At 51.8% G+C, this 24,840-nt stretch overlaps 2 protein-coding genes across 4 annotated transcripts; one reads left to right on the forward strand and one right to left on the reverse strand.

The window, feature by feature from the left end:
- Positions 1-6,678: 6,678 nt before the first annotated feature.
- RASL12 (RAS like family 12) lies at positions 6,679-24,183 on the forward strand. 3 transcript variants are annotated; one of them, XM_067029648.1, is made up of 6 exons: positions 6,679-6,719; positions 7,090-7,199; positions 9,157-9,213; positions 14,764-14,837; positions 15,564-15,754; positions 18,349-24,183. In XM_067029648.1, exons 2-6 carry the CDS (start codon positions 7,097-7,099, stop codon positions 18,722-18,724), a joined length of 801 nt encoding a protein of 266 aa, XP_066885749.1. In that variant the 5' UTR covers positions 6,679-6,719; positions 7,090-7,096; the 3' UTR covers positions 18,725-24,183. The 3 variants fall into 3 exon arrangements, with proteins under 3 accessions (XP_066885749.1, XP_066885750.1, XP_058913786.1); XM_067029649.1 differs by lacking the exon at positions 6,679-6,719 and having other exon boundaries at positions 6,938-7,199; positions 18,353-20,286; XM_059057803.2 differs by lacking the exon at positions 6,679-6,719 and having other exon boundaries at positions 6,954-7,199.
- Positions 20,347-24,537, reverse strand: SLC51B (SLC51 subunit beta). Its single transcript, XM_059057838.2, has 3 exons — positions 24,374-24,537; positions 23,246-23,336; positions 20,347-20,571 (listed from the first exon to the last, which is right to left on the reverse strand). Exons 1-3 carry the CDS (start codon positions 24,468-24,470, stop codon positions 20,367-20,369), a joined length of 393 nt encoding a protein of 130 aa, XP_058913821.1. The 5' UTR covers positions 24,471-24,537; the 3' UTR covers positions 20,347-20,366.
- Positions 24,538-24,840: the final 303 nt, after the last annotated feature.

The raw sequence follows: 24,840 nt of genomic DNA on the forward strand, positions 1-24,840 counted from the left end.
CCCCGTACCGGCAAAAACTTACCCGGGGCATATAAATATCTTCCTGGCTAAAGATAGTACGGCTCATGTGATGTGGTGGCCAGCGGGCTGGATGGCCGAGGGCCCGGAGGGCATCTGGAGACCTGCCAGGTCACTCACTTCCGTAAGAAAAATAGTAATAATGGTGACCATATACCGGGCACCTACTGCATTCAGGGCACTGTGAGGGCAGTTTACAAAATATCCCATTTAACCTGCACTAAAGCAGCTGTAAGCCCTCATGCAGGTACCCTAACTCTGACCCTCTGTTTCTTCGAAATGGGGCCAGTAATAACACCTATTTCACGGTATTTCGACAATATCTGTACAGTGTTCAGAATGAGGCTCAGAGAATTTACATGACTTGTTCAAGGTCATTCAGCTGGGAAAGCAAGGATAGGATGAATACCTAGCTCACGCCTTTGGTTGGTGGGGCAGGGGTACTTGGGTGCCAGAGGTGGAGCACGTAGAGTGGGCCGGGCTGGGGTCCAGAGTAGGTCTTCTTTTGGCTTGGGCCTCTGCCCCTGACTCTGGGCTAGACCAATCTCTTTTTGAGCCTCGATTTCCTTCTCTGTAAAAATGGGTGGGTAAGAGGTGAACACTCAGTAAGTCCCTGAATGTGGAAGTATTCCCTGGCTCGGGATGGGTGTGGGAAGCTGGTGTCTGTTCCCCGCTTGCTACTCCCCACTCGTCCATTGCTCTATAGCTCAGATCTTGGGAAGAGGAAAGTGGGACTGCTGAGGGGACTATACGTCTGTGGATGGGAAAGAGACAGGCTTCTTGAAATAATATTTAACACTTAAATTGCACTGTCAGGCATTTTGTGAGCACTTGAACATCTATAATCTTCACAACAATCAGGTGAGAAAATAACTATTATTTTCCCTCGTTTGATAGATATTATCCATTTATTGCTTACAGCATGCATGAGTCAGATATTATTAAATTCACAGATGAGGAGACTGAGTCACCAAGAGGTTCACTCACATGTCCGAGATGGCATGGCCACAGAGCAGCAAAGCTAGGACTGGAGTGCAGCCAGTCTGACCCCAGAGCCTGCGTCTCTAACTGTTGTGCTCTGCTTCCTCCCTGTGCTACAAATATTGGGCAGTCACTTTGTGCCAGGAGGTCACAGTTGGAAAGAATTTCAGTCTCCTATGGTTCAACCCCTTCACTTACAGTAGAGGATCAGACAGGGAATTGCCCAGGGTCTGGAAGCAGACAGCCCCAGGCCTCCTGCTGCCCAGCTTGTTCAGAACTTTCCTGGGTGACCACCTAAGACTCTGGGTTCCAAAATGTCAGCCGGAAGGGAGCTTGGTGATTATCTTCTGCTACCTTGTTCTACAGGTGGGTTAACTGAGGCCCAGCCCTGTGTAGCATGTATCTGCCTTTCAGGAGATGTTCCGCAGCAGGTCTTCTTCAGGACGGATGGGGTAGCTCAGTGGCTCACAGTGATAAAGCTGTACTTGGGAAGGGAGCAGGGGAACTTCCCTCCCCGCCAAGACACATGCATGCACAGATCCTCAACTATGAATCTGCAGACCCAACACGAGTGTGCCTTTCTTGCCGGGGACTCCCACCCAGTTCGCCCCATTAAAGCAGGGCTGGGATGTGGGGACCACTTGTGTGAGCCTGGGAAGCCAGAAGCCTGGAGGCGGCAGCCAGAAATGTGCAACACTCTGCCCCAGAGACCAGACAGGAAGAGGAGGAAGAGATAGAGGGGGTGGGCAGGAGTCCCCATGGATACTATCCCAGGCCCTCTGCCAGCTTTTCTCCTTCCCTGAGGCTAGAAGTTAGCTGAAAGCATGACAGCCCCTCCTTGGAGGAAAGTGGGCTCTGCAGTGCCCAGTCCTGACTCTGTCCTTGCTAGTGGCCTCAAGGATAGGGAGAGTGTCTGACTGTTCTCATTTCACAGGTGAGGAAAGGGAGGCCTAGAGATGGAATGGGCTTTGCCTTGGTTATGAATGAAGATGTGGGATGGATTGAACCCCGTCCACTTGACCCCAGGCCCCAGCCCAGCCTCTCCTCACCTGCATTAGCCTTTTCTTCAGGAAGGGAAGCAGATGCCTCCTGCCAGGCTCAAACGAAGGGGCGGGTGGGGAAGGAGCTGACCCCCAGGGGGCCACAGTTTCCTCCCCCATGGCCTGTTCCGGGCATCTAGTAACTGGTAGACAAACAGAACCACTGCCTGCACCTCTCCTGAGAGCAGGAGTGGGAAGGAGCACCAACCCCCTACTGGCTGAAGTTCGCTCCCAGTCCCAGTTTTTCACAAGTCCATCCCTGATTTCATTGAGTTGGAGGGCTAGTGCACACACCCGGCTCCCACTCTCAGCAGCCAGGAAGTGGGGAGGGGGTCACCCAAGGTGGGGGGTCATGACTCTGAGGCTGAGTCCAGGATCAGCACTTTGGCCCTGTGCCTAAGGCCCCAGTGGGGTGTTTTCTGCAGCTGGTGAGAGTTTCCTCCACCCGGACAACAAATGTCCCTCTGGGACTTGGAGAGGACAAGGAAACTGTCATGGCTGTGGGCAGCCCACGGAGTTCCCAGGCTCTGCCCGACCCCACACCATCCTCCCTCTCTACTTAGCAAGGTTGAGGGTGGAGGCAAGGAAAGGGGCTCTGTGTCAGACCCTCAGCTTTCTAGAGCACACGCCCCGCCTTGTACATCTCTCTATCTGCAGTGATTGGCACACTGAGGGTTCTGTTCAGTGGACTCCTGGGCCCTAACCTAAGTAGGAATCCCCAGTCTGTTGGAGGAGATACAACCCCTGACCCAGGAGAGCCTGCAATCTGGTGGAGGACTGGGCCCAGCTCCACCACCTTGCACAATTCCCTTTCTGACCCTCCACTATAAATGAAGGTGTTGAACCATATGAGACTGAAGTTCCCTCCAACTGTGACCTCCTGGCCCTCCTGCCTGATGGGTGACCCCTGGCCTTTGCCACCCATGGTGGTATTTCTGCACACAGGGTAGTGATGAGCTTGCCTGGACCTGAAGAAGAACACTGGACTACGAGTCAGGATTCCTGCTGGGCTTTGATGCTGGTACTACCACTGGCTTGCAAAGCTGCCCAACCTGTCCAGGCCTCAGTTCTTTTTTTTTTTTTTTTTTTTTTTGGCCATGCCATGCAGCATGTGGGATCTTAGTTCCCCAACCAGGGATCAAACCTGTGCCCCCTACATTGAGAGTGCAGAGCCTTAACCACTGGACCACCAGGGAAGTCCCCAGTTCTTCATCTGTAAAGTGGAGCTTGCATCTGAATTCTAAGGTTCTGTTCAGTTTTGACATCTGAATTTATAATTGAAAAATCACAGAAGTGGTTGTCATATTGTGCCTCCAGGGAATGCAGTGACATCACAAAGGGGTCCCAAAAGGTTAGCTTTATGTGGAATGGCTTCTGGGGGTGGAAGTAGGGGTGGGTGGCAAGGGCAGGATCTAGTCCTACCTGTCTAGACCTGTATGTGCCCCACTCACTCCAGAGCCACCTATTGAGCACCTGCTGCAAGACCACGGCTGGGTGAGGGGCCACATCCTCTGCATTTCGAGGGCCTCAGGGCCCATTATAAGAGCCTTAAACGTGGGGAGGTGATGATAAGGAGGGTTGGGATACTGGCCCTAGCAGAATAACCTCTCTCTTGACCCAAAGTGCCCAAATTCCTGGTCACTAAACAGTTGTGGCTTCTTGGCAGTTGGGTGAGAAGTGTGAGCTCTTCGTGTCCAGGGGAGTGAAGGGAACTATCATTTGCTGTTTGGGGCTATAGGCCAACCTCTAGGTGGAATATTTTCATGTTATCTAATACTTAATATCATACCTATTTTAAAGACAAGGTGTCTCTGTAACTCTTCCACTATGAAATGGGTGTGATAACTACCTCTTAGGATGATAATAAGGATCAGATGGATAAAAAACAGAAGTGCATAAAGCACTGTGAATAATTCAAGGAGATTATTATCATATTGGCTTAGTCTAATAGATATTTAATTATACTGAAGCTCTGGGAATTCTGAATGAATTTGGGGTCTTTGAAAAATAGACCAAGAAGGTCACCTGAGAGTCAATGATGATTTCTCATTGGTAGGAATTCCAAACACATGTATTTCAAATCCTTTAAATCAAAGAGTCCTTTCAGCTCAACATTATTCATAGATTTTTTAAAAATCCCCAAGACAGGTCAATAATTTGTGTATAGAAACAATGACTATTCCTTTCAATAAATTGTACCCCACCAGGGAATGACATAGGTGGAAATGTTGAAATTTTTATATTTTAATCTTTTATTTATTTTTAATTTTTTTTTTAATTTGCGGTACACCCGCCTCTCACTGCTGTGGCCTCTCCCGTTGCAGAGCACAGGCTCCGGACGCGCAGGCTCGGCGGCCGTGGCTCACGGGCCCAGCCGCTCCGTGGCATGTGGGATCTTCCAGGACGGGGGCACGAACCCGTGTCCCCTGCATCGGCAGGCGGACTCTCAACCACTGCGCCACCAGGGAAGCCCTATTTTAATCTTTTAGGTCTGACTCAGCACTTCAAATTTCCTATATCAAATTTCCATAATTATTTGACTGTATTTGTTTGTTTGTTTTGTTTGTTTTGGACTCGCCATGCGGCATGTGGGACCCTAGTTCCCAGAACAGGGATTGAACCCGTGCCCCCTCAGTGGAAGCACAGATCTCAACCACTGGACCACCAGGGAAGTCCTTTGACTGTGTTTTTGGATAGATTTTGGAACTGTTGGTAGTGGTTGAGAATACAGTGATGTGTGAGAAAAAATGTTCAGGGAGTAATAAAATGAGAAACTGAGGCCCAGATGGACAAATTAGCTTATTCCACAGTCTGGCAGTAAGTGACTGATTGCAAGAGCCTTTCCGGTCCACAATGGGCACTTCTGAGTGCTGGACAAGCAACCCACAGATGAGGAGGCTGAGGATGGGGAACGGGAGTGGTTGCAGCTGTGAGATGGGCACTGTTTTCCTCCCAAGCCTTGTAGGAGGGGCAGACTTTGGGCACTTAGTGGTCACAGCCAAGGGCCTGAGTAACCAGCTGGCAAAGAATTCAAATAATCTCTTAAATAGAAGTGAGTTAAGATCGTCTCATCCCATCTTGCAAATCATTGTGGTGTCTCCTTACAACACTTCCTTGAAGTGTCATCCCCTTGATTGCCTTCAGTGTCAGGGGGCTCACTTCTTCCAAAGACAGTAGTCCCTTCTGACTATGGGCAGCTCAGGTGATTAGAGTTCACACTCACACTGAGCTGGAACCTGCCTCCTTGCAGCTCCCATCTGCTATTTGGTCTGAGTCTTAAAGATAAGGAATGTAACTCCTCCAAAATCACATAAGTAGGGAAGTAGCAGAGCCCAGGTTTACTCCCAGTTGGGCCTCTGGGGGTCCACAGCCTGCCCTCTCTCCAGCAGTCCTCCAGTGAGACTGAGTCTCCCCATAGCCCCACCCAGAACCAGTCTGTCCTCCCAGGACTAGGGCCAGCCCAGGGATGTGGCTAGAACTTGGTCCCCACTTTTTCTCCTTCTACAACTCAAAGGAAAACCCTTGGCTATTAGCTCTGTGAGCGATTCTGGCCTGTGGGTGTAATCTAAACAAATTCCTCCCAACACCTTAGAGTCTTAATAACACAGCTGGTTTACCATGATCTCCCAGAAACACTATTAGGCTGAGTCAGTATTCATGTCCTGTCCTGGAAAATAATTTTCTCTCTTGGTTGAGGAGAAGCTATTACCGTCAGGCTCTGACTCCAGACCCTCCGCCTACTGACCTGGGTTTTCCTGGTTTCTTTTGCACGTGGGTGGGTAGATTAGCTATGGGAGGATAGGGGTTTGGGGTTGGAGGGGGAAGGGCTGCAGTGAGAAGTCTCCGAGACTCCCATATCTTTCTCCACTCAAACCTGGAGTGTATTCCAAAAGAGAGGCCCCCCGGTTCTAGAAAGTACTCAGACATGGAAACCAGGGTTGATTTTGTCACTCTCAGTTAGGCTTGAATTGGATTTATTTTCCCCATCCTTTAGTATTATAGATGGGGACACCAAAGCCCAAAGAAGTGAGATGACTTGCCTAAGGTCACCCAGTGAAAGAGCTGGCACTAGATCCTAAATGTCCAGATTCTTCATGTCAGCCCTTTGCCCTGTTTCGAGCATGACCAGATTTACCCCGGGTTTCAAGGGGAATGACAGGTAACCCTGCCAGGCTCATCCACCAATCCCAGAATCATAGGCAAGAGGGAGTGCCAGGTTTTAGAATAAAATGCCCCATTTACACACTAGGCTGCAAACACATGCGACTCATTAGCTCCCAACAGGGAGAAAACGTAATCCAGAATGGGTTTGGTTTCTTGAAGCTGCACCCAGATTGGCCATGAAATCTTAGTAAAGTCATCTCCCCTCAAGCCTCCCCCCCCCCACCCGTTCCCAGAAGCTAGGATTCTTTACGGGTTCTGTAGTGATGCCTGAGAGTCCCCACACCGAAGGGCAGGGTAATGTGGTCGGGGAAGTTGTGTGCCAAGGCTGAGCTGCCTTGTGATCCAGAGAAAGGACCAGGCTCGGAGTTAAACCCGGCAGGCTTCCCGGAGGAGGAGGCGGGGCCAGCTGGGTAAAAGAAAGGGAGGCGGGATCTTCTTGCAGATGGGAAGTGATTGAGGGGAGATTCAGACAAGGCTGGAAACATCCTTCCCCTATCCCTGGCCTCCCTCTCTCCGGTACTTGTCCTTTCCCGCCGGGTCTTGGGGGGAGCTCCGAAGGGTGACGGCGCCGCCCGGCCCTCGAGGTCCAGCAAGGCCCTGGGGGGGCGCGGCCGGCCGGAGATCTCTTCCGCTCGCAGGGGTCTCTGCAGCCCTTACAAGGAGTTTGGCGGCGCTCGGGCGGCCCCGCCCGCCAGGCTCCCCCGGCCCCTCCTCCCCGCACGGTCGGGCCTGGCAGCGGGAAGGCTGCCTGCTAGGCGCGGGGCCCGGGAGGCCAACGCAGACGGGGCCGCGAGTGCCAGAGAGGCCGCCGCTCGCTCCCGAGGGCCCCGACGGGCGGGCACGCTGCTCGGGGCCCTTAAGCCAGGACCCGTGTCCCTCTCCGCAGCGTCGCCATGTCCTCGGTGTTCGGGAAACCCCGCGCGGGCAGCGGGCAGCAGAGCGCTCCCCTCGAGGTCAACTTGGCCATCCTGGGGCGCCGCGGGGTGGGCAAGTCCGGTGAGTGTGGTGCGGGCGGAAGGGAAGGGGTCAGGCGGGGTCGCGCGTGACGGGGAGCGGTGGAGGGAACCGGGCGCTGTGGGCTTGCGGGCAGGCTCTTCCACTGGCTTTCGGGGCTTCCTGCGCCCAGGTGGGTTGGATGAGACACCGTGATGGTATCCTTCTTTGCCTCAGCTTCTCTTGCTTGGTTCTCCCTCAGCTTGTTTTCAGCTCCTCCATCTCTCAGCTGTCTTCTCTTCCTTGCCTGTCTTTCCCTCTGTGTCTCCCTACTGTGTCTGTGTCCTCCTTGTCTGTGACCCCAGCTGTCTCCCCTCTGTCTCTGTGTCTCCCAGTCCTCTGTTGGTCTCCGCCTTGCCATTTACCGCCCTGCATCTCCTCTTCTTGGCCAGCAGTCAGCCCTGGTGACTGGCACCAAAGGGACCTGTTAGGCACTGATCCCCAGCCCAGGGCCCCTACGGAGCTTAATCGCAGCCTTGCAGCTCCTTGATTTAGGCCAGGGGAGAAGGGGCCCCAGGACCCTGAAGGGAGGTGGTAAAAGTCGCTGGCTTTGGGGATTTCCCAGGGAGAGGCTGCTACCCACTCCCCACCCCGATTCTCTGGGATTCTGGAACAAAGTGTGAATTCTTATCAAATGTATTTGTTTCAAGTCAGACCCCTCTCTTGACTTTAAGGAAACACATTGTACTGTGGTCTCAGGTGCCTCGGACTTGTCCTTGATGAACAAAGCGCTTGGATTTACACTCAGGCCATTTCTATCAACACTGAACTCTGCCTTCACCACTTTTGGCAGCTGGAGCCCAGGGGGTGGGGGTGGGGGGGGTCTCACCATAGGCAAAGATCCAGAAAAAGGGTTCACTGCTCTCCCCGCCATTCCCAGTCCCAGGCAGCTGAAGGGGGGAAGGCAGAGGGGGCTCCTCCACTGGCTGTTTTTCCAGTTGCAGCCATTAGTGAATGGCCATCATGGACTCAGCTGTGAGTTTCCTTCTCCAGAGTATTCTTTGAGACTCACTGGGAGCCTATTCTCTACTTTTGAAGCCAGCCCCCTGGCTCAGAGATGGGATTCTGAATCATGCTTTCCTAGAGAAAAGAATTGCCCTCTTCCCTTTGAAAATCAAATTGTTATTTGCGGCCCTGTCACTGGTACAGTTTAGCTAGTGACTACATGAATGAAAGAATTAAAAATTTTAAAATATGTATTCCCTGGGTATTAGTTTGCAAACTGACACTGTTAGGAATCCTGGGAAAGAATTTTAAGGATTTTCTTTAAAATACTGCATTACTTTTTAAGAGTTCAGTATAGTAGTGGGCTGGCCCTCAGCTTTATGTGGTTAAATTCTGAACAAAATCAGTCTTGTTAATGCATTCCACCTGGGGAGGACTTCCCCAGGTTTTATGTTCTGTGAGACTCCCATGATGAGTGTGGAGGTCTTAGAGCCAAGACTCGAGGACTGAGGACTAGAGTGTGTTTACTTGGGATTCGGGGGTTCATATCCCTCCCAGAGATCACCCACTGATAACTCAGCTCTTACTCTCTCTTTGGCTTGTAGCCAAAGCGGGGATAAATGCCTCCACACTTCAGAGTCTTTGTGCCTTGTCAAGGGTGGAGGAGGTCTCTCTTCACTTTGAGTCTCAGCAAGTTGACCCTAAGGTAACTGCTTGCCTGGGTGCAGACCCCTTGGTTAGGGTCTTCACAAACGCCCCTCAGGCTTGCCTCTCATTTCTTTTCTCGCCACCATCCACCTCCCCACAAAAAAATCCCAGAATGCAACCGGGGAGGACATGGTTCCCCATATTTCTGGTTTCCCCTGAGCCTCTCAAACCAGTTCCCCAGCTCTCCAGAGAGCAGAGGGGTCACAGAAGCTAGATAAGTCCTCCCTAAAATGAGAGGGGCAGGCTCCAGGGCCCAGCAGCCAGACACGATGGGGAGACTGAGCCAACTTCTTTCTCCTCCTTGCAGCTCTGACGGTGAAGTTTCTGACCAGGAGGTTTATCAGCGAATATGACCCCAACTTGGGTAAGGGCCCACTCCTCCCTGTCCCTCCTGCTGTGCCCACTTGGATCTCCCCTGCAAACACACATATGCCGTGGTGGGCCCAGGCCTGACCAGGACCACACATCTGGGGGCCGAGGGGAGGAGCCACCAGGATGACTCAGCCCATGCGACAAAATGTTTTAAGTTCCAAAAATGTACCCTTCCACAGCTCACCCCAGACAACTTGGGGGTAGCCCAATTAAGAGAACTGAGAGAAGTTGATTTGCCCTAAAATATGAAGTATGATGAAACTTAAAAAAAAAAAATCAAGCATTACAGAATGTCCACATCCATTAAGTGTTTTTCTTCCAGATGGTTATTCAGTGTACTTTTCCAGAAAAGCTGGACAAGACATTTGGGAAATTCCCTAGTAATACTGGCTTCTAAACCAGTTTTTTAACCACACAAGAAAACTAGTCTTGTTTAGTAGCTTGTTTGGTATCATGATGGTGTATTGGAAAAAGGGATGCCCTGGTGTCAGAGCTGAATTTGAATCCTGGCTCTGTCACTTATTGGCTTTGCACCTTTGAAGCAGTCACCTAAGCTCTCTGAGCTTCTGTTTCCTCATCTGTGAAATGGGCATAAAAATACCTATCTCAGAGAATTACTGTGAGGATTAAAGAAATAACACATGTAAAAGATGTAGCGTACTACTTGACCCACAGAGACATTGAATGCGTATTCACTTCTCCTTCCTTCTTTCTCCTCAAATGGCTTCGCATCTGTGGTGGCTGAGATTCACCCAAGTTAATTAGATCACTGTTTCTGAAAATTAATTTTAGAAGCAGGACCTTTTCCTCAAATAACCTCTTACATGGAAGCCCAATATCTAAATACGTAAAAGCAGAATTTTATTAATATAAATGTAACTTAAAGCTCACATTTATAACATTTCTTTATGATAAACTTTCCACTGAGAAAAATGGGGTGTCTGGATGCTCTTTGCTCTTTGGAAATGGGGGTTGCAGTCTTAGATTATCTTCCCCCTTCATAAGAATTGAATGAGGCATTTGTGGAACCCCTGAAGTCCCTCTGAGGAAGCCGAGGGCTTCGGGAGGACCCTGGTTTCCCACAAATGAAACCTCCACAGTGCAGCACCACCGGCGGCAGGCCTCTGATGGAATGCGCCCTTCACGCCGGAAGGAAAGAGCTCCTCAGCTCACTGGTGCCCCTCAGCCCCTCAGTCCAGGCTGGGATGTTGAATCCCAGTGTCAGAGCAAGAAGGGATGTCAAGGCTACTTAGTCCAATGGTTTTCAGAATTTATTCCTTACGTAGCAGAATCCCTTCTTCCAAGGAGATCTTACACAGAACCCCAGAGGTCAAGCAGAGGAAGCAGAGGGGGTCCCCTCGCTAAGTCAGGAGTGCAGGGCAGGCAACTCTCGGACAGTCCTTAGGGGGTTTGTTCCTCAAAGTTTGGTGTGACCGCCTGTGCTTTGACACAGCCCCTTGGCTACAGCGGAGGAAGTAGGCCCAAGGAGCTTTGTGGGCCAAGGTCACCAGCAGGTGTGAGGGGAGCCCATTGATTAGCAGAGGTCAGTGCCCAGGGGAGTGAGACACAGGAGCATGAAGTCAGATGGGCGGGGTGGGGGAGTGGGTGGGAAGGGAAGGCACACAGCAGGGACGTCTGGGGAGGGAAAATGGAGATTCTCAAGGACAGTGCCTCAAAAGACAGATTCTGCCTACCTCAAATATTGCATGGAGCATACTTATACTAAAAAGTATTAGCTGTATATCTGAAATTCAAATTTAACTGGTTATCTTGTATTTTATTTGGCAACCTATCTCCAGTCTCTCTTCTTCCTGTCCCCCATCCATACCCTTCAGGCAGGGTCCCACCAGAGGAGCTTATTACAGTGGTGGTTTGAGCTTCCTGGTTGAGCAATTTTGGAGTTCTGAACTGGTAGGGGAATGTATGGTCAAACCGTCTAGGGCAGGGGTGTGGCAGCCCTACAGTGGTTAGTCACCTCAGCCTTTGGTCTTGTACCGCACCCTGAGAGCTTCTGAGCTGGAGAAATGGCCAAACGCTCTCCTGTCGGCCATTCTGGGAGGCCAGTGCTGCTCCTTGGGGGTCCTGTCCACTGTCTGAACATTCCTGCCACCATCCCATGGCTGGTTCCAGCAACAGTGGGGGACTCTTGGACCAGAGCCTTTCCTTCTGTGGAGAAAGGTCTGAGCGTCCAAGGAAGAGTTAGCCATGTGGAGATGTAAAACCATCCTTTCCCCTTTTCAAACACCTTCCAAGAGCTTGAGCTCAAAGGGGCCTTTTGAGGGTGGACACCTGTGGTGTTCATTCCTATTTCCAGCTTGGAGTGCAGTGCTAGGCACAACACAGATGCTGTTAAACATGGGATTTGAATTTTGGTTTTAGGGTTACCCTTTAAAGAAGAGCTCCTATTATTATCCCCATTTTACAGGTAAAGAAACTGAGGCAGAGAGGGCTCAGTGGTTTGCCTAAGATCATGGAGAACCTCAGGTACAAAGGAAGATGAGACACCACTCCAGTTGCCCTCCACTAAGGGTGGCCTTATGCTGTCAAGGACCTGAAGTCAGAAGTCTGTGTGGCACTGGGCTCTCTGAGCCTTGGTTTCCCCATCTGGAATATAGGACTAATAGACTGTGCTCTGTGTGTGAGCTGTGCCTTGTTATAGGTTGTGACTGTTAGAGTTGGTAGGAGCCAAGAGAGTCAGTGCCTGTGAAAGGGCTTCGCCTGTGCTGAGCACTCCAGGAAGCGAGCAGGGGTATCCAGGAGAACACCCTCCTCTCACAGAGGGATTGGGGGCATCTCACCTGGTTTGCCCAGGGCAGAATGACAAGCTTCTCACCGCTCTTCTCCTCATCCTGCTCCAACAAGGATACAGGCACCATTTCTGAAGCATCATCCCATATACACTCTGACCAGAGCTCCTTTAGTGATGTTTTAAAAATTATTACTGTAAATGAGAGAAAAATACTTTGGGAAAGGGATCGTCTCTCAGCATTGAAGTCCTAAGAATGTTATTTAGAACTAGAAGTTATGAAACCCGTATTTACTAAAGGACTCTAGAATGACCTGAGGGCAGGGACTTTGTGATGGGGAGGCAGGACATTACTGTGACTTGGAAAGGAGCCCCCACTGCATCCCCAGCCCCTGGAGTCACCTCACTTGCAAAGGGGGAGGGAGCTGAATAAGATGATTTCATGACCTCTGAGCCTTCTCCACTTGGCCCATGCATGTTCCATGGCCTCAGCTGGACGGGTAGCTTCTGCTCTTTCCCTGGACTCTGCACAGATAGAGCTGGAGAATTGGCTTGTCCACTAAGCAGAGGGAGTGAGGGGGTCCCACTGTAGAGCCCCAAGATCAAGTTCCTTCTGATAGGGTGCTGTGTGGCTGTGGGAGAGTTCTCTCCTTTTCTGGGCCTCACCTTCCTGTCATCTCTCTATGGAAGAGCTAACAGCAACCTCAAAAGGCTGTTGCATTTAAGGGACTGTAGGAGACCAAGGTTGGGCTAATATATTTCCTTGAGCTGGGCACAGCATGGTGCCTGTTTGGGCACAGAAGCTGGGAAGCACCTAAAAGGCATGCATCAGACAACTCTGGCAGGAAAATAAAGAAAAATCTGAAGAAGATGTAGGTATCCAGGGGCAGCTCTTCTTGCACTAAATATAGTTAAACATTTAGGGCATATTTTCCATTAGATTTTTTTTTTTTTTTTTTTGTCTTTGAACAAGAACGGCTATTTATCCAAGTCCCCACAGCAGGCTGGGGACAGGAGCTGTCTATGACTCCTGCTGGCTGCTACTGGACCTGGCGTGTGTCCAGGTCTGGCTTGGCTGCCAGTGGCCCTCAGAGAGAAGTGTTTGTGAATTCTACCATGGCTGGGGGGTACTCTTCTCACAGTGACTGCTACCAACAGGCAGAGAGGGCTCCAGTTCTGCCCAGAGGGTTCTTCTTTGGGGTCACTTGGGGCACAGGGGCACCCCCTCCCCAGGGAAAGGTGAGGGCCAAGTGCACTCACACGTGTGGGCCAGTGGCACAGGGGAAAGTTGGGGGTAGGGAGAATGATTGTAACAGCGAGGTCCTCTTTGCAGGCCTGGCCACCTGATACTTTCTCAGGTTTGAGGTCATGAGAACTTAGAAAAAAATTGTAAAAACTTATGAAATCCAAATAAGGTCAGTGGTGTAGTTCATAGTATGGTACCAATGTCAATTTCCTGGTTTTGACCATTGTACTATGGTTATGTAAGGTGCTAACATTGGGGGAGGTGGGGGGAAGAGTACACAGGAACTCCCTGTACTATTTTGCAACTTCCACATGAGTCTAAAATTATTTCAAAATAAAAAGTATAAAAAAAAATCACCTAGGAATGTGAACCTGCCCTGGAAACTTTGGAGCACTATGTCCCCACTGTCCTTTACCAGGCATTTGTGGAGGGCCAGGCCTCATGCCTAGGGGCCCATCCAGTCCTCATGCAGCCCTGTGAATGGTGCAGGGACAAGCATTTAGCACAGCGCCTGGCACAGAGTAAAAACCTGAAAACTGTTAGCCACTGTTATCACATCATCCCTATTTTAAAATGAGGAAACAGAGTCTCAGAATGCTGAAATGACTTGGCCAAGGCACACAGCTAAAAAGTAGCTGAAGTTGGGTTTGATTCCCATCTCCAACCTAAAACTTTCAACCATCCTAGATTCCTCTGCTATTATTTTGACGAGGATTATTTGTAAAACCTTCTTGGGACTTCTTTTTCTTTATTGAAATACAGCTGATTTACAACGTTGTGCCAGTCTCTGCTCTACAGTAAAGTGACTCAGTTACACACATAGAGACCTTTTTTGAATATTCTTTTCCATTATGGTTTATTACAGGATATTGACTATAGTTCCCTGTCCTATACAGTAGGACCTTGTTTATCCATCCCGTATATAATAGTTCACCTCTGCTAATCCCAAACTCCCAGTCCTTCCCTCCCCCATCCCCTGCCCCTCCTTCTCGGGTCTTCTAAACAGGGTCTGACCCGCCCCGCCCTCCCGGCCCCTGCCTTAGTCATGTTGTGTGTTTCTCCTTTCTTGTCCCTTCCCCACCGGGGGCCAGAGGGTTGTCCTGATTGTCCTTGGGGTCTTCCTGTGGGCCAGGTACTGTGGTTGGAGGAGAAGGGGGTGGAGAAGCTTGGGGTTCAGGTGGGAGGGGCTGGCAGTGCAGCCCCTGAGGCCTCTGCTGCTCACTGGGCCCGTGAGCCCCACACTCACTCCATCCTGCAGGTGTGGTGGGTGGACCCAGAACACAATCCCATACCCTGTGGCATGTTCTATGAGTGCCCTCTGGTGCTCTGGGCCATGACAGGTGGAACAGCATCTCCCTGGTGGGAGGGTCTGCCCGTGTCCTCCATGTGGGTGAGAGCCGAGGTCTTTGCAGTGGTCCCGGCTCAGCCAGCCCCAGAGCAAGTCCCCCAGGGGTGCACGGGGATCCAGCAAAGGGAAGCTGGGACTCAGACCCAGCCTACCATCGAGTGGCCTGCCCTGCCTCTGACTGGGCTGACCGTCTGTGTTGCAGAGGATACCTACAGCTCCGAGGAGACCGTGGACCACCAGCTTGTCCACCTGAGGGTCATGGACACTGCAGACCTGGTAACATTACCCCCATGACCCATGAAGAGCTGAGAGTCAGTGCAGCCTCTTGGGAAGTCCTGCTTCCAGAGTGTGGGCCTCAGATGGGAATCTGTAAACCTTTTAAGCTCCAATTTGCTATGCGTCCCTGATTGAGGTGCTGACCTCTCTGGGCCTGAATCTATTGATTTGCCAAATGGGAAGGGATAAGAAGGGGCCTGGGGAGACCTGATGATTGTTGGTGTCAGCTCCGAGATTCTGTGTGCTCTGGGGCTTGATTCCTGTGTACACATGGAGCCAGGTGCACACACGTGTTTACACAGAGGCTCCCCTGGCCCAACCCCGCCCTGCCGCCCAGAACATACATCTCCCTGTGTCCTCACCACCCCCCTCCAAGGCTGGATGCCAGTTCTTCTCAGAAGCCAAAGGGGCACCATGAACCTGACCCCAAACCAGCAGTGCCCAGGCACAGCCAGGTCTCTGTAGGGGCCATGCCAAAGTCTTGGCTCTGTGCCCCAGAGGCCAAGGTCTCCAAGTCTGTGGCTGGGTGGTGGGAGTGAGGCTCAGAAACAATGTCTCCTTTCACAACAAGCCAAATCCACACTCAAGTGCCCCTTTGAAAAGGGCCCTGCTGGGGAACAATATACAGAGATGCAGGGAGTGGGGAGGTGGGATGAGACAGCTCCGGTGAAGGCCTTTACCCTGGCCTCCTCTGCCCCTGACAGAGGCTGCCCTCCTTTGCCCCAGGACACCCCCAGGAACTGTGAGCGCTACCTGAACTGGGCCCACACCTTCCTGGTGGTGTACAGCGTCGACAGCCGCCAGAGCTTCGAGGGCAGCAGCAGCTACTTGGAGCTGCTCGCTCTGCATGAGAAGGAGACGCAGCGCAGCTACCCTGCTCTGCTGCTGGGCAACAAGCTGGACATGGCCCAGTACAGGTGAGTGCGGCGCTTCGTCCCACATCCTAGAGCTCGCCTTCTCCTTTCTCGTAAAAGCGGTGTCATCTTCAGGGATTATTTGGCTGCTAAGAAGAGTAATCCCCTTGGATGTAGATAGAAGGGGGTGTGTTGTAAGGATACAGTGGGCAGGGCTTTCAGGCAGCCAAGGGCAGGAAGGGAAGAGCATCTGGGCTGCACAGGGGCTGGACCCTGAAAGTCAGAAGAGAGGCCACTCCTCCCATCCTTCTGAGGCTCTGAGGTCTCTCTCAGCCTCACCCTTTCTTTCCTGAGCTGGCTGGTCATCCAGTGCCCAATTCCAATTCTGGGGAGAGAGGCTCTGATTGGCCACCTGGGTCAGGTGTCTGCTCTGGTCCAACCAGCTCTGGCCTCACCCAGGTGTGGTCCCCGGGCTCATTCCCACAGTTGGCTGTGCTGAGGTCAGGTTCTCCTAGAAAGAGTTGGAGTTGAATCAGAGACCACAGACTGGGCCAGAGGGCAGATGACCCCTGAGTGCTGCAGCCGTATTTTGCTTGGCTGGCACAGTGTTTTAAAAGACCCGGAATTGGAATGCTTTGAGGCGGGGCATGCCCCTTCCAGCTGAACACAGGCCTCACACTCTCCGCGGCTTACCTCCACCCTCCCCACACATTCAAGTTGCCCGCCTGGCCCCTGAGGCGTTTGAGACTGTGATGCCTCCACCTGATGAGCGACCAGCACATCCGTCCTGTGTGGCCAGTCCACCTGCGAGGTAGGGCACCTCCCACCAGCCTTCCTCTCGTCCCTTCCTTCTCAGGGCTGGTCACTCCTGCTTCCCCAGGCCCCAAAGGCCCACTGACTGATGTTAGGAAGGAGGGAACACTTAATATAGATCGGGGCTGATGGGCATTGGGGAAAGGGGGGTGGTCTCATGAAGGGGGCTCACGGTAGGAGCCTTCAAAGGTGGGCAGACCCTCAGACCCAGACAAATTCCATCTCAGGGAATGAGGAAAGTTGTGTGATCTTAAGGCCAAAAGGTAGTCTTTGGGGAATCACAGATCCCGCAGAGCCTAGAATAAGGATCAGAAGACTGGACTGTGAATAAACCAGTTTTAAATATGAGGGAAAAAAACTAGGCCACTGTTTTGGTCCCAATATTTGCCAATGGGATTGTGCTAAAGTGGTTTGGGGGCAAAGAGCAAAACAGCATCGTTTCCCTAAGAAGGAGTCATGAGATTTCTCCCCACTTCCTTCCTTGGTCAAGTCCCAAGGTTGGTAGGTCAGGATTAGATAGGCACAGACAATGTAATCTTTAGCTGAGCATTGGTCAGTGTCTCCCATGATTGTCTTGTAGCTAAAGGGTAAAATGTGGGTTAGAGCGGTGATAACCACTGATAACATTTTCGCTAGGCTACGCCAAAATAAGAAAAAGGGTAATAATGTCATATGCCCTGCTCATCCATTCACGCACACACATGCACGTATGGGGTTCTTGTTTCTGAAAGCTCATTATTCAAGCCCCACAATGACAAAGTTTCAGATTCAAGTTCATCACAAAGGCACATAATACCAAGTGTTCTTTCAAAAGGAGTTCCTCAGGAATCTGTGAGCTGACAGGACACGCAGCCCTGGTTGGGGAATGGATTAGGCACTCTGTCCCTGACCCTTTTTGTCCCAGTCATTCCCTCTGTTTGTTGAGCTAGCCCACTTCCAGCCTTTGCTTGGCTCAGAAAACTTTTCCCACCATACCCACCCTGGTGTCCCCTCTCATCTCCCAGGCTGTACCACTGTCCTCAGGAATGGCAGGTGAGGCAGCTCAGCAGTGAGATTTAACCATTGAAACCTTGGCCTCCAGCCCTCAGGGACCCCTCCCCCCACCCGCCCCCTGCCTCTTCTGGACATCTGACCTATCCAAGGGCCAGTATTTTTCTCTCACCCTGATTACCATGGCTTTCAGGACCTTCCTAGTTACAAATACGCGATCCCATCATCATGGGAAGTGGTACAGGATGAAGCTGGGGATAGGTGCTGCTCCCTCTCTCGTGCTGTCCCCCTTGCTCTCTCCTGGGCAAGCAGACAAAACTCCCTGCCATGAGCCCTGAGACCTCTGCTGACCACAGGCGTCCTGAGTCAGGACCTCGGCCCACCAGGCCTCTGTGGACGCTGTGGTCTCACATCCTTCCAACCAGACCACTGCCTTTCCCCAGAGCTGATCCCACATGGCAGGGCTGAGAGTGGCTCATTTCCTGACCAAGGGAGTCAAGGAGATGTGGGGCTGGGAATGCACATCTTCCTCTGGCCACAGGCAGGGTCTAGCCAGGGACTTTGGGCCAGCTTCTCCCTTCCCCTCGGCCTCGTTCTGGAATTCTGGCTTCGGTGACATCAACCTCCATTTATTAATAAGCAGGGACTGTGCTAGGCACTTGACACAAATCATCTTCTTAATCTTAACAACCCTGAGAGGCAGCTCTCATTATCCCATTTTACTGATGAGAAAACTGAGCCTCAGAGAGATGAAGATGGTCACCGAGCTAGTAAGTGAGGATCCAGGTGTAGGCCTGGGCCTGCCTGACTTGGATGCCTGCTCCTGACCCCACCTCACCCTGCTTCCCCGCCAGGCAGGTCACTCAGGCAGAGGGCATGGCCTTGGCGGGCAGGTTTGGGTGCCTGTTTTTCGAGGTCTCTGCCTGCCTGGACTTCGAGCACGTGCAGCACGTCTTCCATGAGGCAGTACGGGAGGCACGGCGGGAGATGGAGAAGAACTCCCTGGCCAGGCCCCTCTTCATCTCCGAGGAGAGGGCCCTGCATCACCAGGCCCCACTCACGGCCCGGCACGGGCTGGCCAGCTGCACCTTCAACACACTTTCTACTGCTAGCCTGAAGGAGATGCCTACTGTGGCCCAGGCCAAGCTGGTCACTGTAAAGTCATCCCGGGCTCAGAGCAAGCGCAAGGCACCCACCCTGACACTGTTGAAGGGCTTCAAGATCTTCTGAGGGCCCCTGCTCAGGATTCCAGGCTCAGCGCTGGGCAGTCTGCAGGGCAGGAGCTGGCTTCTCACCACCGGCTTTCCTTCTGATGGAACAGCAGCCCTCACCCTCTGGTGGACAGCTGACCCCTCCTCCAGCACCAGGCAGTGTCCCTGACACCCAGTTCACTGTAGGAGCAATAGGGACAGGTAGAAATCCTGCTCCTATTCCCTCCAGACCTCGGTTTCCATGGTAACCACCTCATCCCTCACCCTGAAGGAAACAGCCACTGTGACAACGCAGAGACCTGGGGTCAGCCTGAAGTGGAAGAAAATTGCAGCGTCCATCATGGCGCCATCACCCTTCCTGCTCCATCTACAGCCAGGCCTGATGTGGCCCCTGGTGGACAGCTCTGGGTGGACAGCGTCAGGAGGCACTGCATAAGTGTGGGCCTGAGAGCATCCTGCCCTGAGGTCTCAGCGCCTCCTGGTGGACGGGAAGGGCAGGGCAGCTGCAGGTTTTGCGGGGCCAGAGCCTGGCCCTCCCCTTGCCTTCTGACCTCACAAAACCCCCAGGCAACAAACCTCACAGTTTATCCAAGTAAAATCTAGTTGCAATAATCCTACAGTACAGCCTGTGAGAAGCAAAGGTGTCCCAGGAAGGCCTATTTCAGGTCCTTTGCCTCTCAATGAGGGTAGAGGGAGAGGGCCGCGGGTAGGCCAGTGTAGGGAGCCTCCTGTGTGTTTCCACCAGGAGGCAGGGCCCCCGTATTTTCCAACCTTAAATCAAGGACTCTGTCCACAGGCCCTCAGGACCAGCCTTCTTAAGTTTACTGATCAAAACTGTAGAACAAAGTCATTCTCTCCAGTGACAATCACCCAGGACTCCAGGGAGCCCACAACTGGCTGTATCAGACATCCAGTAGGGAGAAACACAGTTTTCTATTTGTAGTCTGGTGCAGCAGGACCTAGTACCCTTGGCAGTGGGTCTGCGTGTTCAAAGTCCACTTTTGTAAGATACCACCTAAAGCATTTTTGGTTCATAAAGCAAATTTTTGCATAAATTATTTGGGGTTGCCACCACAGCTTATACTGCAACACGGTGGCTCAGACACTCCTTTGGGATTCCTCCGTTAGCAAGAGAAGGGTCTCAGAGGCAGGGAGTTTCTTAGTTTTCTAGCTCTCTTTACCGCAGGGCCCCTGGCCCAAAGGAAATCTTTCATGAACCCTCAGCAGATCAGCAGGTAGAGGAGTGGCCTGTGGTGGGGGAAGGGAGGGGGAGGGGATTCTGAGTCTAGAATCCTGATCCTCCCTCACTCGGCCCTTCCAGGAGCTTGGATTGAAAACAATAGCTCTTGCCCGGGCTTCAGCCACCTTCTGCAGACAGAGAAGCCGAGGTCAGAGGGAGGCTGTGAACTCCTCAAGGCCACGTGAGGAGTCCTGGCCAGGCTTCCTGACCCACAGGCTGGCTCTGGATTTTGCACTTTTGCTTCAAGCCGCTTGTGTGTGGACCACTGCCATTTGAACAAACTATGCAATGCCAACTGCCCACATCCAGAAGCATTTTAATAAAAAGGTTTTTGTTCGTTTTTTCCTAACAGGGTTTTAGTTTGATTGCAGTTCACTCACTCTGTCTGCTAACACCACGGGGGCACTGCCCTGCACCCTAACTAGCTCTCAGATTCTCGTGGGTCTGGGAGAATGACTGGCGGCACATCACTGTCTTTTACATCCATTTCCACCTGGGCCAACTTAGGCTTTTCTGAGAGCAGAGTCTCTTTCAGGATGGTCAGGCTGTTGTCATCTTTGTTTCTGGCCTCGGCCAAGTACAGGACTTCTGGAGTTTGTTTTTCCTGTGGCAGCCTCTTTTGATTTCTGGGAGGAGAGAAAACACTATGGAACGTGAGTTCCCTGAGTTGGGGTACTGAGTGTTTGGGGCAGGATTGGGTCTCCCAGGTGGGTTAGTGAGTTTGAGGTAGAAATCCAGTACACAGTTCTGGGAACAGTTTTGGGAGAAGCCAAGATGGTGCCATGGTTTTTGGCAGAGAAACATCTTTCCTCAGTGCCACCTGTGAGCTCAACTACTATTGCTCCCCTTACAGGTGATGTAATGTGGCTCCAAGGGGCCAAAGGAGCACATGCCTGGGACGTGCGTTTAAGTTTCCTGACTCTGAGTCCCGTGTTCTTTTCACCAACCCACATTTTCTCATTGCAGGGCTGTCGTCCTACTTAGTGCAGGTCCTTGTCACCCTACACCCCATCCCCACCCTCACTCCACCCCATCTCTAGACAAACTACCTCAGGAAATTCCTAACTAATCTTCCTGCCTCTAGGTGCTTACTTCTCCAAACTGGCCTACACACACCAAATCATGATTCTGAAGTCCCTGTGTGTACACATCACTCCCCAGCTCAAGCACCTTCCGTGGCTCCCCACTCCCACTCCCTTAACCTGGCATTCAAGATCCAGTCTTCCTTCCAATAACTTTCCCAAATATCTTCCCTCTGAGGTGGTTCTACTCAAAGTACCCACCTCTAGATTTATTTCCTGGCCATAGTAGAGGGACCCGGCTGTGGTTAGAGCTGACTGCCCAATCTGCTTGGGCCATAGGGGAGCATCTCACTGTCTGCTGCTTCTGAGGACACCTGCCTTGTCTCTGAAGTGACCTTGTTGAGGGGGATGCTTCCCGACAGGGTGAGAGAGGAAAGGTCACCTTCTTAGAGGCTATACCCTGTGGGTCTTTTTATATCCTGCACCCAGACTGATCTTGCCAAAACATAAACCTTTCATGTCCTTGTGCAGAGCTCTTCTGTGGCTCCCCAATGCCCATGAGCCGGAACCTGAACTCCTTAGGGTGGCCCCCAGGGCCTGTGCACTCTGGGCTCTGCTGCCTCTTGTCCTCCTCCCGCCCCGCCCTCCCCACACTCCACACTGCAGCCCCACGGGCCCTCCTCCTCCCGCCTCGAGCTTGGTGTGTGCTGTCCCTTGGTCTGGAAGGCTTCCATAGCCCACCCTCGCTCTCTCTCTTTTTGCCCCGCAGGCCCCAGATCCCATCTCCGTGCTCCCACAATACTCTATATGTCCCACAGTCGCCACCTGTCACTCTAAACTACAATTATCTCCCCACCAAACTGTAAACTCCATAAGGCCAGGGCTGAATCTATCTTGCCCAGCCCTGCGGCCCCCGCTGTCAGTGCGGAGCTTAGCGCAGAGCAGGTGCTCAGCTTATTCTGTGGAATGAATGATGACTGGGCCATAGCAGTTCATAACGACTAGTTACCAATGTGAGCAAAGGGCACTGGGTTATTTCTTTCTGGCTTTACAGCAGAACTGTGAGGAGGATTCATAGATGACATAAAATATAGCACAGAAGGAAGAGCATGGAGGTTAGGCCAACCCTTCCATGGATCTTCAGTGACCTTATTCTGTAGTTACAGGGCTGTCTTGATCAAGTGAGAGAATGTGAAGGTGCCTTTAAAATTGTAAAGCCTTTAAAATTGTAAAACATGGGCTTCCCTGGTGGCGCGGTGGTTGAGAGTCCGCCTGCCGATGCAGGGGACACGGGTTCGTGCCCCGGTCCGGGAAGATCCCACATGCCGCGGAGCAGCTGTGCCCGTGAGCCATGGCCACTGAGCCTGCGCGTCTGGAGCCTGTGCTCCGCAACAAGAGAGGCCGTGACGGTGAGAGGCCCGCGTACCGCGCAAAAAAATAAAAAATAAAAATTGGAAAACATGATACAGATCTGAGGGAGAGATTCTCATTGTTTAAAAGTTACTGCTAGTTACTAGGGCTATAGTAATTATTGAATGAGTGGGAATGGGTGAACCAAGCATTTATTGAATAACTTCTAGAACCAGACTTTGTGCCAGTTGCTTGGGGAAACAAAATTGAGTCAAATGTGGTCCCTGCCTTCAAGGAGCTCTCAGAAGTTAGCCCTGGAATCATCCAGGGAGTTTAACAAAATGCCAATGCCCAGGTCTCACCCTACACCCTTTGTGTCAGAATCTCCAAGGCGAGGTACAGATTTCTGTGTTTTTAATATCCCTCCTCAGGTGATTTGGTTGTGTATCCAGGGTTAAGGAGTATTGTTATTAAAGATGTCAAAATTACCCCAGGTGCTTTCCCCTTTAAGAACAGCCCTAACTCTGCAAAAGCCCCCACTGTGCACTCGCCACAATCCTAGGAGGAGGGAATCCGTTATTACTGCCATTTATAGAAGAAGAAGCTGGCTTGGAGATATTGAGTGTCTTGCCCAGCTACTGAGTGGCAGAACTGGAATTTGAACCTAGCTTGTGTGACTCCAGAGCCAGAGATCCTGACTTCTGAGATACACCAGCCCGTGCCCTGTTTGCTGGCCAGGGCCAAGGAGTGGTCATCAGGGACAGTTGCCAGTTTTTCAGCAGCTTTGGGTTCTCAAAGGACCCTAAAGGATGCATTTTGCTGTCCCAAAGGGTGGACAGCCAAGGCCCCTAGATGACCCCTCTCTAGGTTTCCTTTGGGAGGGCAGGGCCCATCCCCTCCATAGACCACCCCCAGACCAGCTCCTCACCTGTTTGCCTGGATGTTCCTTCCCAAGAAGACAATGCTTATCACGACCACCACCGCCACCAGGGCAAACATGGAACTATTCCAAGGAGTTGCTGGGGAGGGACACACAGGACAGAGCCTCTTGAGGATAGGCAGGGTGCCCTTCAGGCTTCTAACAGACCAGCTCACAGCATCAACCTTCCTGTGTTGTGGGCCAGGTATTGTAGAGAGACTCTAAGCTGAAAATGAGCCCCCTGCCCTGCGGGAACTCCCAGTCCAGTGTTGGGGGGGAAGAGGGAGATAAGATCTCTGCTCTGAAGAAGCTCTCATCTACCTGCGGGAGACAGCACTGCAGCTGGGTAATAATAGTGGGCAAAGGAGGAGTGTGGGTGAAGATAAACTTCACAGTCTTCAGAGTTTTGCTAGAGGCTAGCCAAGTTCAGTACAAGGGGAAAAGGAAGGAAGGGAGGGAGGGAGGAAAGAAGGGGTGGCAGTTAAATTGGATTCAACACACTGTCCACAGACAATACGTAAAGTGGCTAATCTGAATTTGGATAATCAAGATTGGCCCACACTGTACCCAAGTGAGACAGGATCTAGCTTCAGAGCTTTTGCGTTTGCTGTTCCCTCTACCAGGAATGTTCTTCCCCCACATAATCTTCATGGCTAATTCCTTCACCTCCCGCAAGCTTTATTCAAACACCACCTTCTTAGGGAGGCCTTCCTTGACCACATTATGTTCCCTGCAGCACACTTCCTATTCCCTTTCTCCGCTTAATTTCTCTCCGAATTATGCATCACCAGCACACTATGCATTTTAGTCATTTGTTGATTTTCTGTTTCTTTCACTAGAAGGTATGCTCCATGAGGGCGGAGATTTTTGTTTTTTCCCTTCTGTAACCCCAGTGCTGAGAACAGTGCCTGGTGCACAGAAGGAACTTAATAAATATTTGTGAATGACAGGATGGATGAGTAAATGAGTGGCCAGCCCTGAGAAAAGGAGGGTGCAGTTTAGCCAGACCCCTCTGGGTAGTGAGACCCCTCAGCCTCAGTCCCTGGCTTGGAGGAAACATGCAGTCTGCTGCAGAGGAGGGGACCATGAAGGGGGCTTCAACCAGATTCCTCTCTTAGTGTTGTGTCCACCCCTTACCATCTTCTACGCGAAAAAACCAAAGCATTTCTTCCAGCAGCTCCTGAGGCACCTCGGTGACAGGTGGGGCTCCAGTAAGCTCCTCCTTGTAGCCCATTCCACTGCTTCTGGTTGGGATATGTTTCTGACAACAAAGTCCTTAGGCCCCTTCGCCCCCAGGTGCTCTCCTGGCCTCCTAGGTTCTGGCTCTTTGCAAAGCCCCAAAGCCTGCTGGAGACAAAGCAGAGAGCATGACTGGATATCCCACCCCAGTTTACTCTCCCCTCCCTGCCCAAACCCAGCTCTCCTCAGGCCCAAAGTTACAGGACCAAAACAGCTGGAACTCCCGGAACAGGTCGGGCCTGGAGAAGCAGAGACCATAGAAGTGGGAGTCACTCAAATCTTTATGAAAACTCATCATGTGTGGGGAAGAGCACTGACCTGGGAGTGAGGAGGACTGAGCCACTGATGGGCTGTGGGACTCTTGC

The sequence above is a fragment of the Kogia breviceps genome, chromosome 3 (genome assembly GCF_026419965.1).
Source record: "Kogia breviceps isolate mKogBre1 chromosome 3, mKogBre1 haplotype 1, whole genome shotgun sequence".
NCBI classification, from domain to species: Eukaryota; Metazoa; Chordata; class Mammalia; order Artiodactyla; family Physeteridae; genus Kogia; species Kogia breviceps.

What these genes read in the sequence shown, in the direction of transcription:
- RASL12 (XM_067029648.1), top strand. Translation starts at nt 7,097, where the DNA reads ATGTCCTCGGTGTTCGGGAAACCCCGCGCGGGCAGCGGGCAGCAGAGC. An exon ending in CCGCGGGGTGGGCAAGTCCG is followed by an intron (nt 7,200 to 9,156) that starts GTGAGTGTGGTG and finishes TCCTCCTTGCAG; the next exon opens with CTCTGACGGTGAAGTTTCTG. An exon ending in CTGGACATGGCCCAGTACAG is followed by an intron (nt 15,755 to 18,348) that starts GTGAGTGCGGCG and finishes CTTCCCCGCCAG; the next exon opens with GCAGGTCACTCAGGCAGAGG.
- SLC51B (XM_059057838.2), bottom strand. Translation starts at nt 24,470, where the DNA reads ATGGGCTACAAGGAGGAGCTTACTGGAGCCCCACCTGTCACCGAGGTG. An exon ending in GTTTTTTCGCGTAGAAGATG is followed by an intron (nt 23,337 to 24,373) that starts GTAAGGGGTGGA and finishes GTCCCTCCCCAG; the next exon opens with CAACTCCTTGGAATAGTTCC. An exon ending in AGGAACATCCAGGCAAACAG is followed by an intron (nt 20,572 to 23,245) that starts GTGAGGAGCTGG and finishes CTCTCCTCCCAG; the next exon opens with AAATCAAAAGAGGCTGCCAC.